The sequence below is a fragment of the Trichoderma camerunense genome, assembly GCF_050948025.1.
Source record: "Trichoderma camerunense strain CBS 138272 chromosome Unknown V8C40scaffold_10, whole genome shotgun sequence".
Classification (NCBI taxonomy): domain Eukaryota; kingdom Fungi; phylum Ascomycota; class Sordariomycetes; order Hypocreales; family Hypocreaceae; genus Trichoderma; species Trichoderma camerunense.
Window position 1 is genome coordinate 1007483 of NW_028145360.1, and position 16964 is coordinate 1024446.

At 50.7% G+C, this 16964-nt stretch overlaps 9 protein-coding genes and 1 non-coding gene across 10 annotated transcripts; 5 read left to right on the top strand and 5 right to left on the bottom strand.

Moving 5' to 3' along the window:
• Positions 1 to 280: 280 nt before the first annotated feature.
• Positions 281 to 2346, bottom strand: V8C40DRAFT_247050 (WD40-repeat-containing domain protein). Its single transcript, XM_083216242.1, has one exon. The coding sequence runs from the start codon at positions 2200 to 2202 to the stop codon at positions 451 to 453; it is 1752 nt and encodes a 583-aa protein (XP_083072693.1). The 5' UTR covers positions 2203 to 2346; the 3' UTR covers positions 281 to 450.
• A 352-nt stretch (positions 2347 to 2698) lies between these two features.
• V8C40DRAFT_247051 (Swr1p complex component Swc5) lies at positions 2699 to 4025 on the top strand. Its single transcript, XM_083216243.1, has 2 exons — positions 2699 to 3064; positions 3127 to 4025. The coding sequence occupies exons 1-2, from the start codon at positions 2745 to 2747 to the stop codon at positions 3767 to 3769; spliced, it is 963 nt and encodes a 320-aa protein (XP_083072694.1). The 5' UTR covers positions 2699 to 2744; the 3' UTR covers positions 3770 to 4025.
• Positions 4026 to 4151: 126 nt separating this feature from the next.
• Positions 4152 to 4246, top strand: V8C40DRAFT_t131. Its single transcript has one exon. It is a non-coding gene; the product is annotated as a tRNA-Val (tRNA).
• Positions 4247 to 4947: 701 nt separating this feature from the next.
• On the top strand, positions 4948 to 6125 carry V8C40DRAFT_279835 (uncharacterized protein). Its single transcript, XM_083221295.1, has one exon. The coding sequence runs from the start codon at positions 5260 to 5262 to the stop codon at positions 6082 to 6084; it is 825 nt and encodes a 274-aa protein (XP_083072695.1). The 5' UTR covers positions 4948 to 5259; the 3' UTR covers positions 6085 to 6125.
• A 14-nt stretch (positions 6126 to 6139) lies between these two features.
• Positions 6140 to 8130, bottom strand: V8C40DRAFT_247055 (ubiquitin-2 like Rad60 SUMO-like-domain-containing protein; the record flags this gene model as incomplete). Its single annotated transcript, XM_083216244.1, has 2 exons — positions 7550 to 8130; positions 6140 to 7489 (listed from the first exon to the last, which is right to left on the bottom strand). Coding segments are annotated over exons 1-2 (1553 nt in total), but the record flags the coding sequence as incomplete, so codon positions are not given.
• Positions 8131 to 8389: 259 nt separating this feature from the next.
• On the top strand, positions 8390 to 9270 carry V8C40DRAFT_247058 (U4/U6-U5 snRNP complex subunit LSM6). The gene is made up of 3 exons (XM_083216245.1): positions 8390 to 8543; positions 8638 to 8751; positions 8817 to 9270. Exons 1-3 carry the CDS (start codon positions 8432 to 8434, stop codon positions 8840 to 8842), a joined length of 252 nt encoding a protein of 83 aa, XP_083072697.1. The 5' UTR covers positions 8390 to 8431; the 3' UTR covers positions 8843 to 9270.
• On the bottom strand, positions 8843 to 9988 carry V8C40DRAFT_247060 (S-adenosyl-L-methionine-dependent methyltransferase). The gene is made up of 3 exons (XM_083216246.1): positions 9563 to 9988; positions 9414 to 9499; positions 8843 to 9337 (listed from the first exon to the last, which is right to left on the bottom strand). The coding sequence occupies exons 1-3, from the start codon at positions 9922 to 9924 to the stop codon at positions 8952 to 8954; spliced, it is 834 nt and encodes a 277-aa protein (XP_083072698.1). The 5' UTR covers positions 9925 to 9988; the 3' UTR covers positions 8843 to 8951.
• A 78-nt stretch (positions 9989 to 10066) lies between these two features.
• Positions 10067 to 11550, bottom strand: V8C40DRAFT_28952 (uncharacterized protein). Its single transcript, XM_083222794.1, has 2 exons — positions 11321 to 11550; positions 10067 to 11248 (listed from the first exon to the last, which is right to left on the bottom strand). Exons 1-2 carry the CDS (start codon positions 11366 to 11368, stop codon positions 10412 to 10414), a joined length of 885 nt encoding a protein of 294 aa, XP_083072699.1. The 5' UTR covers positions 11369 to 11550; the 3' UTR covers positions 10067 to 10411.
• Positions 11551 to 12833: 1283 nt separating this feature from the next.
• Positions 12834 to 14030, bottom strand: V8C40DRAFT_28990 (uncharacterized protein). Its single transcript, XM_083222795.1, has one exon. The coding sequence runs from the start codon at positions 13837 to 13839 to the stop codon at positions 12931 to 12933; it is 909 nt and encodes a 302-aa protein (XP_083072700.1). The 5' UTR covers positions 13840 to 14030; the 3' UTR covers positions 12834 to 12930.
• Positions 14031 to 15526: 1496 nt separating this feature from the next.
• Positions 15527 to 16841, top strand: V8C40DRAFT_29003 (uncharacterized protein). The gene is made up of 4 exons (XM_083222796.1): positions 15527 to 16030; positions 16144 to 16172; positions 16236 to 16367; positions 16476 to 16841. Exons 1-4 carry the CDS (start codon positions 15844 to 15846, stop codon positions 16812 to 16814), a joined length of 687 nt encoding a protein of 228 aa, XP_083072701.1. The 5' UTR covers positions 15527 to 15843; the 3' UTR covers positions 16815 to 16841.
• The last annotated feature ends 123 nt before the right edge of the window (positions 16842 to 16964 follow it).

A 16964-nucleotide genomic window follows, 5' to 3' on the forward strand; every position in this document is an offset into this window, starting at 1 on the left:
AGTGGTGAAGACACAACTGACAAGATTCGGCGTGATGGCTGGTGCGGTTCTGGCGCGGCTGACCACAGTACATTTGAGCACGATGCCTGCGCACGCCTCAGGCTGGGGCTGGGGGGGCAAGCCGGAAGAGAATTTCGCATTAGGTAAGGAGGGATTCTGAGTGTCACGTGATGTGATGCACGCTCTATCACACGGGAATAAGAGAATAAGTGGGTCTCAGGAACAATACTGAATGATAAAGAGAAGAGCAGCGAGATCAGATCAATAAATGATGTATAATGGCTAGGTAGTTGGTAAGTACAGTACGCTTTAGGTACTAGATGGATATGCTATTATAGATAGATAGGCAGTGATTGAAAAGATGGCTGCGGCTGTATGTAGATATAGTAGATAGATGAACCTTTGATTAGGTAGGTATACGTTACGCTTACAACAACACTCAGAAGCTGTCTACCGCTTCGCACGCTTCCTGTCTGGACCCTCCTCTTCATCATCACTCAGCTGAGCATACTGCGTCTCTGGCTGCGTCTCTTTCCACGCCTTGGTAAACATGGGGTCGCTCTGGGCCTTGTCAGCATACTTTAGCAACGCTTCACGGGGATCCTCGTGCAGCATCTTGGCCAGAGGAATGTTTTCCGCAATGTGCCGTTCGTCTGGCTGGCTCTTTTGAAATGGCGTTTGCAGTGGCACCTCAGGCCGTCGGGGATCCTTGGACTTGCCAGTACCCGTGACTCCAGCCTTGCGCGAGCCCTGCATGGCCCCGGGCGTGACAATGGAGTCACCCGAGATACCGACGTTCTGGTCCATTGTAAACTCGGAGTTGTCGTCAATGTGACGTTTCTTGGGCGCTCGCGACATGACCTCTACAGCGCCGCGGCTGGACATGGACGGGTTGTACAAGACGTGCGTCTCGGCGTTCGCTGAGCCTGTGACAATCTGGTTAATCTTGGGGTGCCAATCCACAGCAATCAAGGCTGATCCTGGCGTTATCGGAGTGACATGTTCTGGCTGCAGATTGCCAGGGTTGAGGATGTGGAGATGGCCCGTGGCCGAGCCGGTGATGATGCTGGTGGAGTTTGGTGAGTATCGAATATTGCTCGTGGGGTAAATGTCTGAGGTGGACAAGTGCGACACCGTGACAAGAGGCTTGTCAAACTTTCGAGTGTCCCAAAGCTTAATGAGATCGTCACCGCCTCTCGTAACAACCATGCGGCCATCAGAGGAAATGTCAATGCCGCTCGTCCATGTCTGGGACTTGTGTGCTTCTTTGATCTCGCCGGCAGGCCGGGTAAATGGCCCGTTGCCGCCATACATGACCAGCGATCCGTCCAGAGCGGCGCCGATTAGCACGTTGCTTCCTTGGGCAGAGGCCTTCCAAGCGACAGCAGTCATTTTGGTCCGACCAGCTGAGCCCGCGGCTTTTGACTTGAAGACTATGACATCTTTTTGTGAACGCTTGTTGTTAATGTCCCATATTCGTAGGGTGCTGTCAGTCCCTGCCGTGACACAGAGATTCTTGTCGGTGGGATGCCAAGTGCCGGTGGTGATTTCGGAGATGTGACCCTTGGTGTTGTGCATATCCCGAAGGTACATATCACCCTTGACAAATTCTGTCAAGATATCTCCATCTCGTGATATGATTCTTGCCTGTGGGTGGGCGCATACACAAAGCAATGCGCCGCCCGCCAACGGGTTGAATTCAACAAGGTGAACTGGGTGGGCCTCGGCACTGGCAGCTGTTCTCTTAGATACAAACGGGTCGATACTGCGGAATGCGCGAAGCGTTGTCGGCGTCATCGACGCGAAATCGTGGAGCTTGACGGTACAGTCTAGAGAAGCAGAAGCTAATCTCCCACCTGCAGGGTCTAGAGACACGGTGGTAACGGCGCGTTCTTGAGTCTTCAGAACAAGCTCATGCGATACTGGGAATTCATCCTCGTCATCGGATTCATCCGAATCGTCGCTATCGTCATCGTCGTCGCTTGAGCCACCCTTATTCTTGGATTGCTGTATCTGTTTCCCATGTCCATCTGTGCCACTTGCTGCCGAAGTCGTGTCCACTTTTCTGCGGCTCCGTTCGATTTGGGCTGCGATGTCCGCCTCTTTTGACTTCTTTCCGAACGAGGTAGGAAGAAACGCCCTCATGGGATCATCCTCAGCCAGCTCCGGGGCCTCAATCTCGTACTCATCGTCGCTAGCCATGCTGAAAACTCGGAATGTCCAGGTGAGGGAGGACAGCGAACCCACTTACGACGGAAGATGGCAATCTTGGAAGAGGAAAGGGAAGAAAAGAGACGCGAATTGAGAGTGTCAAGTGGAACACAGCAGCGCAGCAGTGAACTGAGGATGTCCGATGGCTTTAAATGTGTTTGCTTTGAGGTAGGGATTGGGTTCGATGATCTGGCTGACTCAGCTAAAGCTACCTTGTAAAAGAAAAGTCCAACTCGAAGGTATTGTGCAGCAAAGGCTTCAAAGGTAATGCTACTGAGGCTGTTATTGTTTTGCTGAATTAATTCCACATTGAATTTATGTCGTATGCCAATTAAATACTATTAATGAGCCGTATTTAAATCATTTGTTAAGCTCATTGGTGAGCTATAGGTTAGCACCTTGATGCGTCAAAGCAAATCGCAGTACGTCATTGGTTCCACACCGAAGAGAAGGTTCACCGAAATCCGATCTCTGGCGCGTGCCTGCGCGATCGCTTTTCAATTTCCCTCCATTCAACACCCAGGAACAACACAATGCCGCCGGAGCGCAGTATCGACGAAGATGAGGAATACGAATCCTCCCAGGATTCCGACTTCGCGCCGGACGATGCGCCCGAAGCAGCGTCTGGTTCCTCAGACTCTGAAGAAGAAGCCGATGGAGCTTCGGCAAAGCGTCGACGGCCGGCGAAGGACGTGAAGACCGACGGAGAAGAAAACTACGACAACTCAGGCGACGAGGCGATAATTGAAAAGGGTCGGAAACGGCAGAAAAGAGCCAAAGCCAAGGGCGAATCCATAGATGACGAAGGCGGCGAGGGTGGCTTAATCAAGACAAGGAGACAACGTGCAGCAGAGTATGATCCAACCCCACTGCGAGTACGATTTGGTATACTGGACATAACTAATAGCCGTATAGAAAAGAAGAGCGCCAGTATGCTGCGAACAGGGGGCCTGTGACGGTCGATATCGATGCTATTTGGGCAGAGATGTTGGCGGGTGGCACCCCAGCTGCTGAACAGCAGAACAACGAAGAAGGCAAGCTAGCCAACGGGGGTGAAACTGCAGTCGCAAACGAGAACATCGATTCAAAAGAGGATGAATCTACCATGATTCGAATTAAACGCACATACAACTTTGCCGGTCGAGTCCACACCGAAGAGAAGCTCGTCGCCCGCGATTCGGCCGAAGCCAAGCTCTACCTCGCCTCACAAGGCGAAGATGCCTTACCCGATTCACTACCGATCAAAAGACTGACCAAGAAAGCGTTCCGATCGGCTTTTGAGCCCATAGCGGAGGGAATGACCAACCGCTCGGATCTAAACCTTGGGCTAGCTGCCAGGATGAAGGCGGCCAATGAAGCACAAGCAAAGAAGCTCAACACAGTAGAGAAGAGTCGCATGGACTGGGCAGGATTCGTGGACAAGGAGGGCATCAAGGACGAGCTGGCGCTAGCTGGCAAGTCCAAGGATTCCTATGCATCTCGGCAAGACTTTTTGGCACGGAGCGAGGCCATGCGGGAGGGCGAAGCAAGAAAGGCGAGGGTGGCGGGGCGAGTGTAGGCTGGCTAGAGGCATTGGCGTTTGGGATGATACCACGACTTGGGTTTGCGTTTTATGTGTACAATGGCGATTCGTGTATTTACATGTTGGGATAGAAACGGCATACGCATCATGATGGGTTTCTTTCTGCTGGTCTAGCTCAGGCTCCCTCCTTGAATCAATGGCCTAGGCCCATTCATTACAGCAATATTTTGCTGAGATGATGTATGTTCAGATTTTGCAGAATTACACTGCACGCATTACTCTTATTATCACGAATTAAAATGTCTTTTTACTCCCAGCTCATAAGATTTCTAGTAGTCGAGGTTGTTCCAACGCGCTTCTCTAGCATCCTACATATTGGTTAATATGCTCCCCTCCAATCATCAGCAAATCAGGCTTAGGTCGAGTCGTATAACGGTTAGTACAGTCGCTTCACATCTTCGAAAGAAAATGCGGAGCGCGCGACAGACCCGGGTTCGACTCCCGGCTCGACTACACGATTGCTTTTTGCAGTTTTTTTGATTGAATCGTCGACGACTTGATGCTATCTCGGCCAGATGGATGGACGCTGAGTGGCTTTTGTTTTTGTACTGTATGCATTACCAAGTTGTTCTTATGTGACCCCTCCTTATAATAGGGTAGCCAGGTAAACAGGACAGGCTTTAATATTCGTCACTGGTAGTACGGAATATATGGTGATAGCATGCCTTATTGTCTTTCAAGGACTCGTTTATCCGTACATAAAACCATCTGCTAGATAAGTGTTCGCTTTATAACTTCTATCTCAGCTCTACCGAGTATTGTGATACTTGAAAGTTGATATACTTAAAGTTTGCCTCAGCGGCCATACATTTCTAATTATAATTCTAGAACGCACCACTGTTGACACAACATCGGCCTGCCCGCCGCAAACACTGCATCTGGGTAACGAGACACATCGATCGTCCATGTATAACGACTTAATTGCTAACGTTGTGTTGCTTGCCTGGCCAGTTTGCCTCGTATGCAACAAACCTCGCCTCACTCTTCCATCGCTAACGAACCAGACGTTGATGGCATGACATGAGTTTAGCATCCAATCTTCATTCTCTCTAACATAACTAAGAATTTGATTAAGAAATGCTATATTATAAGTTGCAAGAAGTTACAACCGCTTGTATTGATATCTAAGAGTCTCAGCATTGCTATTGCTACCTGCTCAGATGCCGTATTCCAAATTCAATGCAAAGCGCTATATGTGTAGCTTGAAGCATGAAATGTGCCACTCAGCATCTCCTTCCCGAATACCACCAGACACAAGATGGTCATTCCTTTCCATCTACACAGCGTAACCTCCCTTCCAGATACCCGAGCACTCGGTTGATTGACTAGAAAAAGGCCAGCAAGGGACGCAAACCGGGTCATAGCCATGACATCTTCACAACTCCTACAACAACCACAAATATCATCACCATCATACCTATCTTGATACCTCATAGCACCTTTTACTACAAGACTCAACACACACAATGCCCTGCATATCATCAACAATTCTCCTCCTCCTCACCGTCGTCGCTTCATCCATCCTCGCCCGCCCTCCAGACATTACCTTCCTCTGCAACGAAATGCCCGAAATCTGCACCAACATGTGCTGGGCCGTCCGCTGCGCCCAACCCTCATTCCCCCAAACATTCTCCCTCGGCCTCACCCCCTACGGATACGGATCCTCCAACAAAACCAAAACGTCAATCTCCGCCAGCTGCCGCGTCAACGAACTATGCGGCACCCAAGGCTTCAACAAAACAGGCCATCGCGGCCTTCCGTTCTGTGCCTGCAACGCCTACCCTCTGTCCGTTATCTCCGAAGGCGCTGCGTTTCCTCCGCTCCCTCAGCCTCACCGGGTCTCGAGGTGTGTGCCTGAAGAGGAGCAGTGCCTACAGCGCAGCCAGCTGGAGCTCTTTGCGAAGCGGATGCAGCAACGGAGTGATCAGCAAGGCATGCGTCAGCTGTCCATCAACTTTGGCAATCCAGGCGGCATCAAGTACTGCAACAACGATCCCTGTGTCAACGACGGATTCGAGGTCCAGGATGGCCGCGTCTGGAGAAAGAGTCGGCGTTCCGAAGAGCGAATGTTTACCTATTACAAGACAAAGTCCGGCATCATCGTCGCCTCGCTTGAAGATGTGGATATGCCGTCGCCGATTATACGCCGCGTGGGTAGTGGTGAACCGGTTCCTCCTAGATTCAGGACTTGGTTTGAACAGGCTCACGAGGAGACGGTGCACATGATGGAGGATACCATCGTCCAGCGACTGTCGGATCAATCAGTCGGTGTTCATCCAGTGGTTGACTAGACTGTAGGATGGTTAGTATGGCATCACGTTGAGGGGTGAAGGTTCATAATAGGGGCAAAGGGAAAGAAAATCATAATTCCTATGTTGCATGCTAAATTCGTGGCGACTTAAAGTATCAGTGCTTCCAATGACCGTCCCGGGGTATCTCAGCTTTCCTAGCAATTGTTCAAAACGCCCATATCCATAAGCAATGCTTTCAAGCCAAATGTCCATCTTCCTGTCCATGCCGCCAAGTGACAGCTACTTAACATGTACCTCCAACGTGTCCATGTCGTCAATACCGGCATCCTCCATAGTCTGATGCTCCTCAAGCCTCTCGCCATCAAACCAAATGCCCACATCCTTGTCTGATCCAATACTTCTCTGGGTTCGGAATCCAATTATGAGCGTCTCGACTGTAGTTTCTTGCAGCACACCCAGCTTGACTACCTCCATGTCTTTGGCGACGAGCTTGATGCGTAGTTTAGCCCGTTTGTCCTCTTGCTCCTGAGTCGGCTCTTCCTCCGATAACTCGCCGGCTTCTCTCTTGATGCGCATCTCCTCCTCAAGCTCCCACTGGCGGAAACTTTCCACGGTCCATGCTTCCAAAACTACCTTTGTACGCTCGTCCTGTAAGCCCCCTTTGCTGTATTCGTTGGCGATGATTTTGCCGTCGCCTTGCGGCCTGATTCCCAGCCCGAGCAGAGAAGAATAATTGTACACCTTCTTCCTCTGCCAGGTCAAGATAATGTCATCGTCTGAGTTGATTGGTAGCTGTACGCCCTTCCTACGTTGAAGCGCAATCCAACTATCCCGTATCAAGCGAAGCTGTCTGTTAAACTGGTACTTTATATGGGCGACCTTGGTGTTGGGAATATTGGATCTGACCATGATGTCGGCTGCCGCATCCTTCTTTGCGGTTCTCTCGGAATCCATTTGCATTGTATCCTTGTCGCGGGCGCGCTGCTCTTCGGCCTTGCGAACATATTCGCTGAACTCATCGTCATCTTCTTCCACCTCTGCTGTCGTCTGAGTTTCCGGCACAACTTCAAGAGGCTGTGCGCCGATGATACCCGAGCCAACGAACTCGACGCTATCGTCCCGTTGGTACGACATATCAGGCGCGGTGGTATGGTCGTTCTCGTCACCGGAGTCGAAGTCATCCTTAGTGGCAGACTCAGAGTCGGAGGCAGATTCAGAATCAATTGAGACCAGCGGCGCACCGCTCGGCGTCACAGACTCTTTCCTAGGGCGTTTGCTCGGTGTGTGTATCTTGGAATTTGATCGTATTGACCGCTGCGATGGGGAATCGTTAAAGGGATCATCCAAAGATTCCGCAGCTGACCGGCGTCGTTTGGCCGATCTCGAGCCTTGGCCGGAGTCAACTCTCGAGTGCTTCGAAGGAGGAGGAGTAGCAAGCTCTCTGCTGTTGCAACGTTAGCATGGGAAAGGATCTGGCTTGAACACCAGTGGCAGCAAGGCCTACCTGAAGCCGCCTCCATCCGGCGGTAAAGACTCGTCTACAGGAGTTGCCTGAACCTCCTCGATCGCACCCGAGTGCTCATCTGGAGCATGTGAAGCCTCTTCTTTGTCGGAATCTAAGAGCTGCTTGTCTGCGATATCCGAGAGGCGCCGCTCTTCCTCTGCCTGCTTTTGCTTCCACTTGTTAAGCTTCCTCTCTCTGTCCGCGGCCACGATGGGTGCCATTTCCCTGGATTGCCGAAACAGATCCAGGTCATCGTTACCATTGCCATCGCTTCGTTTGCTCTCCTCTACGGAGACGGTGGGTTGTGATACTGGCGTCACATTGCGCAAAGCCGTCGGCTTAAATGGAAGCTTCTTCTTCCTGACCGGTGCGGCGGCGACTTCATCACTCATGGTGGGGAGTTGCTGAAAACCAGATAAAACTTTAGATAGAAAAACGAAAAGATCGGCAACGAAATGAAGCCGGCGAAAATTAATCGCCGAAACGGCGCAAGAAGATGGATTTGGGGGAGCTAGCTCTGGAGCTCCTCTGACGATATATGGATATTCCGCCCTATAAATAGTGTTGTTGCGACAGTGTGATGGCGCGCAAGAGAGGACGGAAGCGTTGTTTACAGCGCTCGATTGAGGTTTGGGGCTTTGTTAGGGGAAATCACGGGCGCGTGCACCGCTAACTGGCCCCGCCGTATAGCGCTTTCAGAGTGCTAGAATGGTTACCTCCAAGCCGCTACTCGACGTCACAGTGCGAGCCGTGCCACACTTGAGCTTTCAGCCACGATCTGAAAACAGGGTACCTTGAGTGTACAATCTCAATCTTATCAAGCTCGCCTCTAAACTTCCCCACGACAAAAGCGATTGCCAGCAGCCCTCGACCACAGCAACCATGGAGAACGGCGGCATCTCACAAGCTGAGGGCAAGGACCCTTCCAGCTTCCTCAGCGACATCATCGGCAACTCTGTCGTCGTCAAGCTCAACTCGGGCGTCGTCTACAAGGGTAAGTTTGGGCGCAATTAGGCAGATTGGCTCACTCCCAATCTCAAACGAATAGCTGCCGTGATCTGACTCTTGGGAAATATTATGGTGCATAGGAGAATTGCAGTCTGTGGACGGATACATGAACATTGCGCTGGAGAAGACGGCGGAATACGTCAACGGCGTCAAGCGGAGGGAGTATGGAGATACCTTTGTGCGAGGCAACAACGGTGAGTGATGCGTCTTTGTTCTTGATGGTGCAGCCCATGGACGAGATGAGCTAACTTTGGACCAGTCATGTATATTTCAGCAGACTCATAATCACGCGGAGGATAATTTCAATGAATTCACAGCTACTTAATACTCATGCCCCCCTTCGTTTTATGAATATGTTATACAATGATTCTATGGATACAAAGAGATATCCTGCTCACAGCTTCTTACTCCATGCCACCAGAGTCCTTCCATGCACGGCCACCTCACCCTTTTCATTGATATCGACATCACTCTCGTTCAACTCCTTATCAAACGCCGCCTTGAACGCAGCCTTGTCCTCGCCCTCCAAGGTAAACACATGGCTCAGCGTGTTGACCCGGTTCCACACCGCATTCTTTTCCAGCCATACCGTCCACGGGAGCTTCTCCTCCCCAATCGGCGTCGAGAACAAAGGCTTCGCAAACTTGGCCTGGCGGTCAAACACCTGCGGCCACTCGTTGTTGCGGAATCTCGGCGGGCCGAAGTCGGGCAGCGTGAAGATGCGGGCGTTGAGTGCGTCTTCCCACTTGCTGCCCGCCGGCCACGATCTTGGCTTGTTGTCTGTGCAGGTGTTCATGTTGTCAGCTCTCCTTCAAGAGAGATCCAGGTAGTAAGCGTGAAAGCAAAATGTCCTTACAATCTTCAATGTTCCAGATCAAACCCAATGCGCCTCCTGGTTTTAGAACTCGATGGATCTCTGCCAGTGCAACCTCATTCGCAAACCTGTTGAGTTTGATTCACAACCAATCAGTTTCGATCTCATCTCATTGTTCTCTCACAACGTACCAGTGAAACGCCTGGGCCACTACAATTCCATCTGCCCATCCATCTTCAACACCCATCTTCTCCGCAGTACCCTCCTTCACCTCAACTCCCCTCAACTGCTTCTCAGTCAACGTCTCCCTCATCGACGCCGTCGGCTCCACCGCCAGGATCTCATATTCCTCTGGCCGCGCCGCCAACAGCTCAGTGAACTTGCCCGTACCCGCTGCCAAATCGATGATCCTTGCCTTGGACTTGCCCGCCAGGCCAAGATGGGTCAAGAGGCTCTGGACTGCCTCGGATGGGTACGACGGTCGGTGCGTGTCGTAGGCCTTGGCGTCCTTGAAGCCGTCCGATGAGGCCTGGAGATACTCTGCAGACGCCATTTTTAAGGATGGTTATTGGTATCTACAAATGTTATGAGTGTTGGGATGTGAAATCTAATTCTTTACGGGCTTCTAGCTAATTATATAGATGAGTATCTCGACATTTCTAAGGCTTATAGCCTCATACTGGTGCGGAGGTCCGACAACAATTCCGTGCTTATTCCCGAGCCGATGAACGGCCCCGAGTAACCAAGTGCCGACTATCCAGGATGATCTCAACGACGGATTACGTCTTTACGTACTGTATGGACTGTAATCAGGATATTAATAGTAAAGCTTGTATGAAAATTCCTTTTTTATTCTGTCTGTCCTTTTTGTTTGATAGCTCAACTATTTGCAAATGACCTGCATGGCAAAATCCTCTAGTCATCACCCTTGTCTTGTTCCACATAAACTCATAAACGGCGTCCAAAACATTAAGTCATTATAAACACAAAAATCATGGCCCAGCCAAGAATCTCTACCGTCGTTCTCTCCCCCCCATTCGTTAATTTCGTACCTGCGTATAAAAGGCTGGTTTTTTCTGCAGCCTAGAGGGACCTGGTTTTGCTCGTCGGCCCGCTGCTTCAGAACTATCTGCATCAGAGCTACTGTATCCATGGTCCCAAGCTGCGGGAGGAGGCGCATCATATAATTCGTTTGTTCCGGTTCTAGATAGATCAGAGTAGTACTCTGTAGCTCCGCCAAGCATTGGCTTCGAGCTGGCATAAGAGCTTCTTGAGTGGGGAATCACAATGTCGCCGCCTATGGAAGACGAAGCCATGCTGCTTCGGTTGGCCGAAGAGTTGCGAGATGCCATTTGACGAGCAATGCTTTTGCGTTGAGCTTCAATCGACCCTCTAGAGGTGTCCATATCCACTGGCTGCCGGTGCCGTGACTGTCGTGTATCGTTTGAATCGGCATATTTGTTTCGTGGAGGTGTCGAAGAGCTTGATGTAGGCGTAGTTTCGCGTGATGAGGACGGCATGGCAGTCTCTGTGACATCCACTGGAATATAGTGCGCCTTTCCCTTTCCCTTTCTTTTTGACTTTCCTCTTGGATCTGTCGAGTCGCCAATAAGAGTGGGAGAGCCGGTGACGTGGCTGGCATCAGGCGTGTTAGGCCTTGATATCCAGATGCCTTCGACCTGGATACCCTTTTGTATTGCGCGCACCCCAAAGGGGATATCGTTGATGCCGCGTGCGTTGATACCGCAGTACCGCATCTCTGCCAATCGCACTCGGCGTTCTTCGTCGATCAATTCGAGTCTCGCAATTTTACGGTTGGTCCACCAGAGTCTTACAAGCCCAAAGGCAAAGACTAACACTATGCAGCATGCTAAAACCTGCATAAAGGTCATGTAAGCCGACAAACCAACCAAGAGATGTAGAAGGATTGACTTGGAACGGTGACTTACAAACGTCATTTCCTCCCATAACTGCCACCCGATGAAGAAAGCACCCATATCGACAGAGGTTCCTGGAGTTCTTAGCCGCCAGGACCGGTTTGTATCAGCGGAGGAGTTGGAAGAAGCAAGGACCTGAAACCCGCAGGCTTTCTCCTGTTGTTAAGTATTTTCCGAATCCCAAAACAACACCGTCCCAGCAAAAAAGTAAAGTGAGAAAGAGAAAAACAGAAGAAGTAGAAGAAACGAAAGTGCCCGTGCAAAGGTCCGAGGGTGGCTCGAGTGTAATCCACGTGGCGGTGGTGAGACCAAGAAGATTTTGCCAGAGGAGGAGCGACACACACAGCGAACCTGGAAAGGAAAAACGAAGGACGAATTGGCGCGGGAAAACGTAATAAGCGAGTGACACTTTGTGATTTGTACAGTTACAGTAGCGGCGTCGAACATATAAGAAAGCGGAAAAGATGATCGGGATGCCGCGCCCTTGAAGGTGTTTTTTGTGTGTCCGGCACCCTTTCGGCGTCCCAACCAGTCAGGCGAGCATGTGCGCAGCGGGACAGGATACAGGATGCCGGGATCTTATTTTCCTGTGGGTAAGAAAAAGATGCAAGGGATGGGCGATAGGTTGGGAGACAAAAAGATGGGTTCACAAACAACATGGAACTACGCGGATGGGCCTTGACTCGACACGGGAGGTGATTGTGGTTGGACGCAAAGCTTGGCCCGCAGACATGCAGCTTATGCCGCCTGCGACCTCGTATGTGTGCCGCTTGTTGGCAGGTGTTTGTCGATCTAAAAAAAGGAAACATAAAAAATAGACAATTAAGAAGAGGGGGACAGCGCCGATCGGACCGACGAGCAAGGGGTGGAAGTGCATTCAGCTGGGAAATCCCTGGGGGAGAGGACATCAGGGATTGTGATGCGGAGAGGAGGCTTTTGGCTGCGGTGAATCGAAAGGACTTTGCCTCACCGGTTTTGTGGTCCCTTGCAGATGGGGCTTAGAAGAGAGAGAGAGAGACGTTGCCATGTTGTGAGGAAAGGGGGTCATGGTCACACAAGAGATTTTACATTTGGTGATGTGGCTGCATAACCTCGAGTTGTATTGGCCAAACGTTCGGGTTGACATCTGCAAGCCTCAGGCGATGATGAGATCTTTTTCTTGTTTGGGACTGGTAAGGACCCAGCGACAATGTCTCGGATATCAAAGTGTGTCCGTTTGTGCAGACAAAAGTACACAAGTAAGCAATAATACCGGCAATTATATGTATCGTGTTGAATTATATGGACCGGGAGGTAATAGACAGTATATGGAACTGAATGAACAGATCTATGGTTCATGTAGTTGACTGCATGTCCTAATTGGGCGGATGGCTTGGATTCACGCTGCGTGGCGCCAGGTAGCTTAACCAAGTTGACGTCTAGCGGCATCAGACACTTATTTGCTAGTTATACCATTGACTGTAGAAGTTCTCTTGCAGGAGCAGCCAGTATTTTGCAGGCTTCTTTGTTTAATTTACGTGGTATCGATCTCAGACAATTACTACGTAGGGAATTAATAGTATCTTCATGGCCAACGCTATAGCCACTACTTAGGCAACAGTTAGCTAGGAAAATGCCAGCCTCTACCCACATAAGACAACTTGGAAAAGAATCATTGCACCAGCATCATCAACTTTCCTAAAGTACCTGAAATCTGCCATAGACAGCACCAACGGAATGAATTTGGCATCGTCCCTCGTTCCGGTGCGGGTGTATAGCTCGTCTCGAAGCAGTTCAGTTGCATCAAGCTTCCTACTAATATTCCTCTTGATGCTGACTCCATCAATAAATTCTCCTGGTACCTCGACCGTGGCATTCAACCCATTGAGGCGGAGTGTTGCCTGCTTAATGTTCCCATTGCCGTGAAAGATGGCCAAAATCCTGTAGCTGTCGGCAGATATTCCCCCGTGGACTAACACTTCATTTCCGAACCATTGAAGATTACCAAGGTTTAAATCTCGAGCAATCCGCCAAGCATCGTAGACCAAAAGCAATCCATCTAACCAAACGGCAACAATAAAAACTTCGCTGGCCCCGTTATTTAGCATCCACTGCCGCCTCCGTAGAGCTGCTCTCCAGCTGGTAAAGAACGAAATGAAGGGCCCTTTTCGCCGTGACCCCCATCGAAAGTGATCGCTACATGCTTGAGCGTCACCAGTGCGCCAAGGATTGCGTGCTACCATGTTTCCTTCATCATCAAAGGTGCAGTTTTGGCCATGCGATTCAACGCGGAACCCGATGCTACGCTGGCAACGATAAGTTTGTAGGTCGAAAGCCATAGTTTGTGTTTTTACGCCTACAACGCAAGATGAAGCAACGGAAGGGAGATTTGGTATGGGCAGCGCTGCTGATAACATATTGTCCATCCACACTCCAGCTATTCCCAAGTCTCGTAGATTGGGCAGCATTTGTGGCTGGTCAACAAATCCTCCCAGGCAGCTTTTCTGTGCTGCATTGATCAATGCGGTGTCCCGTAAGTGTTGTGTTACCATTGTTCACTATCAGGCACCGACATCTGGTGGCGTTTTACCCAGGCCATGCAAGCAACGTATGATGGCAGACCAAAGCGGCAGCGTGAGGCGGCCGTTCCTATTGATCAGCCTATTCTGGATAGTGTCCATGCTTTTTTGGTATGGGCAATGAAAAAAAGGTTCAATGAAAAAGGTTCAAAGGGAAGCTGTTTGCCACCGGAGATCTACAATCGCTCCGCTATAGTGCTGTTTACAGCCACGAGTGTGTGTCCTGCATTTCCAGCTTCAGAGGGGTTTCACTCAAAGCATTCCCCAAGAAGACGGAAATCCCGGCTCAGCCATCGAAACGAGGTCTCCAACAAACCCTTGCACACAGCTCGGCCCCGGATTTTCAGTAACAAGCATGGCAGAGCGGGGAAGAGCCCATCACAATCACATTCGCAGATGTGACAAAAGTGATAGTCTACGCTTCTGGGAACAAGTCGATAAGCTCTTTGTGGGAGGGTGGCGATTTCTTGATGATGAACTGGGAAAAGAAGTGCTAGTTCAAGTGGCAGATTGCTTTTAGTTACTGCAAGGTGAGGTAATAATGAGGAAGAAAACCTGCCCAACTTGGTCTTGTTGGTGTTGGTTCGAAGGGTAGGATTGTCCGAATGCCGCGGCTCATGTGCCGGCTACCTTTTAGCATTAACTAATACAGAAACAAATACGCACAATCGGAAACTAGTACGACATCCCGCACTGTCATGGATCGTCATGGCCTTGCGGATAAAATGTCTTTGCCGCTACTCGGATTCGGGAGAGTCGTTTCCGGGTATTTTCAGCAAGGCCGGGCGCGTCTTTTTCCTTCGCCTTGGCTGGTGGCTCCACCGTCCTTGGCTTCATAAGTGCAGAAATGCCCACGGCATTTTAGGCGCTCGCTCTGCAAAGCCGGTCCGATACGATGAGAGTGACGCTGCATGAAAATGCTACCTGGTACTGTGCAATGTCAGAGGGCTCAACGAGCGGGCACTGGCTGGGATCAAAGTGCCAAGGGAGCGGGTGAATGAATGGAAGAATGAATGAAAGAAAGCCTTGGGCAGACAAAGAGAGCTGAGGCCAAGCTGCGAGGCGGAGCAGCGCACAGCCAAAGAGCCAAGCCAAAGAAGCCAAGCCGTATAAGTGCAAAAGAGAGGTTGATCCAGCCGATACGCAGTACGAGTACGCGGAGTGTAGACAGTGTGGAATCCAGCGAATCTCACTGATGCGCTCCGTGGGCAAAATGGTCGGCAAGGCGCCGCCGAGAGGATGCGTAGATCTGATGTTTGCTGGGCTGACCTTGTAATGGAATCATCCATCTCTCCACGCTCTCTCTCTTTGGGAGTCCGTGTACAGTACACTGGACAGATCATTGCCCTGCTAGATACCTTAAGTACCTGAAGTATTTCGTCCGTAACAGTACAACACCGCCCATTAAAATCAGATCGCCGTCTTCGCCTCGTTCGATCAGAAAATCCGCCCCAAAACTGAAGTCACCCATCGGGGATTATTAGACGCCGTTCCCGCTCCATCGACTCGAAACTGCAAGCACTAGCAAAAAAGTGATGCTACGCAAAAACTGCCATCGGCCCCATTTGCAGGCCCTGATTCCCCCATATCCGGCCGCTGATCCGTTCTAGCCTGACATCTGACCATCATTCAGGTCATCCAAATGGCTTTTAAAGCTTGAAACCCCTTGTGCCCCTTCCCTGCTTTTTTTCGGCAATGTACTCGTACCTTGGCTTTTTACTTTCCTCCACAGTCTAGACGAAGCCTTCCGCTTTTCGCATTGGATACCTATTAAAAGTCTCCGTTTCCCCCCATCAATTGATTGCCTCTCTCTTTACCTCGCCAAGACGATATTTATTCCGCCGTCTGCGTATTCTTGCCCGCATCTCTCACAACACCGGCGTATCGTGTCGTATCGTGTCGTGTACCACCGGGCTGTATCATATCGTATCGCCTTAATACTACTTACTTGAATCCCGCCAACTCTCATCGTTCGCCATGCCGATTCGAAATCCATTTACTCGCCGCCCCGGCACTCTGGTTACAGTCGAGGACAATGTTTACACCGACCAAGAGCGCATTTCTCCCGGCTTTGAGCGAGTTGACACCGTTGGATCCAAGGCATCGTCGGCTCTCAGTATTCGCAGCGCCAGAAGTCAGGATACCGGCGAGTATAAGATGAGTGGTATGTCGTGGGGTGACCGCCTTCCCTTGTATCCCTGCCCTGTGCCCTGTAGACCATGCCAGAGGCAGAGCGTCACACGACCGGCTAGCTAACTGCCTTTTCTTGAAATGCAGTCGTCAATGACAGTGGCGTATATCTCCCTGTAAGTTTGCATAGCCCCGTCGGTTTGCCTTGTGCACAAGTCGCTGATTGTCGATGCGAACAGCCCTCACCGTCGGAGGAGAAGGGCCACTGGCCGCGCAGATACCTCTCGTCGCGAGAATCGTCAGATAGTTCTGGCGAGATTGAGCAATTTTCCATTTCTCGAGAGTCGTTTGATTCGTACCGACGCTCATTTGTACGTTGTCCATTTCCGTTGTTCTGGCTTGCTTTCATTCTCTCGGGCACGGCGTCAACCCCGCCTCCGATGCTACTCGCCTGGACCGGAGACTAACAAGGACCCCAGGATATCTCGGCACGATCCCCCATTTCTGCGTACGACGTTCCCGCTCGCATGAGTCTCGACTCAGCTCGATTCTCTCGAATGCCTAGGTCGGCAATCAACCGTAACATCGAGCAACTGCCCACCGCCGAGGAGAACTTTGAAGACGTCGGACTCGAGGACCAGAAGCAGCCGCCCCGCAAACGAGGCTTCTTCTCCAAACTGACAGAGACCCAAGAGAAGGACTCCACGGCTCAGACAGGAGTCTCGAGATTCCTCATGCCCGGTCGGAAGAGGGCTCAAAGTGGCCAAGGGGCCGAGTTGGCAGCAATGGACCAGCCGACGGTGACTTCATCAAACTGAGAGATGCCTACCACTGGAAGCAACGACGACAACGACTCTGCAACTTGAAATAATTTATCGTACATACCTTTTCAAAAGTGTATCAGGCGCCCATGTTTTTTTTTCTGGACTATGGATATGTTTTATTTCTGCAACGACGGCGTTTGGGAC

What these genes read in the sequence shown, in the direction of transcription:
- V8C40DRAFT_247050 (XM_083216242.1), bottom strand. Translation starts at nt 2,202, where the DNA reads ATGGCTAGCGACGATGAGTACGAGATTGAGGCCCCGGAGCTGGCTGAG.
- V8C40DRAFT_247051 (XM_083216243.1), top strand. Translation starts at nt 2,745, where the DNA reads ATGCCGCCGGAGCGCAGTATCGACGAAGATGAGGAATACGAATCCTCC. An exon ending in AGGAGACAACGTGCAGCAGA is followed by an intron (nt 3,065 to 3,126) that starts GTATGATCCAAC and finishes ATAGCCGTATAG; the next exon opens with AAAAGAAGAGCGCCAGTATG.
- V8C40DRAFT_279835 (XM_083221295.1), top strand. Translation starts at nt 5,260, where the DNA reads ATGCCCTGCATATCATCAACAATTCTCCTCCTCCTCACCGTCGTCGCT.
- V8C40DRAFT_247058 (XM_083216245.1), top strand. Translation starts at nt 8,432, where the DNA reads ATGGAGAACGGCGGCATCTCACAAGCTGAGGGCAAGGACCCTTCCAGC. An exon ending in CTCGGGCGTCGTCTACAAGG is followed by an intron (nt 8,544 to 8,637) that starts GTAAGTTTGGGC and finishes TATGGTGCATAG; the next exon opens with GAGAATTGCAGTCTGTGGAC. An exon ending in CTTTGTGCGAGGCAACAACG is followed by an intron (nt 8,752 to 8,816) that starts GTGAGTGATGCG and finishes ACTTTGGACCAG; the next exon opens with TCATGTATATTTCAGCAGAC.
- V8C40DRAFT_247060 (XM_083216246.1), bottom strand. Translation starts at nt 9,924, where the DNA reads ATGGCGTCTGCAGAGTATCTCCAGGCCTCATCGGACGGCTTCAAGGAC. An exon ending in GTGGCCCAGGCGTTTCACTG is followed by an intron (nt 9,500 to 9,562) that starts GTACGTTGTGAG and finishes CAAACTCAACAG; the next exon opens with GTTTGCGAATGAGGTTGCAC. An exon ending in GATCTGGAACATTGAAGATT is followed by an intron (nt 9,338 to 9,413) that starts GTAAGGACATTT and finishes ACACCTGCACAG; the next exon opens with ACAACAAGCCAAGATCGTGG.
- V8C40DRAFT_28952 (XM_083222794.1), bottom strand. Translation starts at nt 11,368, where the DNA reads ATGGGTGCTTTCTTCATCGGGTGGCAGTTATGGGAGGAAATGACGTTT. An exon ending in TATGGGAGGAAATGACGTTT is followed by an intron (nt 11,249 to 11,320) that starts GTAAGTCACCGT and finishes ACCTTTATGCAG; the next exon opens with GTTTTAGCATGCTGCATAGT.
- V8C40DRAFT_28990 (XM_083222795.1), bottom strand. Translation starts at nt 13,839, where the DNA reads ATGGTAACACAACACTTACGGGACACCGCATTGATCAATGCAGCACAG.
- V8C40DRAFT_29003 (XM_083222796.1), top strand. Translation starts at nt 15,844, where the DNA reads ATGCCGATTCGAAATCCATTTACTCGCCGCCCCGGCACTCTGGTTACA. An exon ending in CGGCGAGTATAAGATGAGTG is followed by an intron (nt 16,031 to 16,143) that starts GTATGTCGTGGG and finishes CTTGAAATGCAG; the next exon opens with TCGTCAATGACAGTGGCGTA. An exon ending in ACAGTGGCGTATATCTCCCT is followed by an intron (nt 16,173 to 16,235) that starts GTAAGTTTGCAT and finishes CGATGCGAACAG; the next exon opens with CCCTCACCGTCGGAGGAGAA.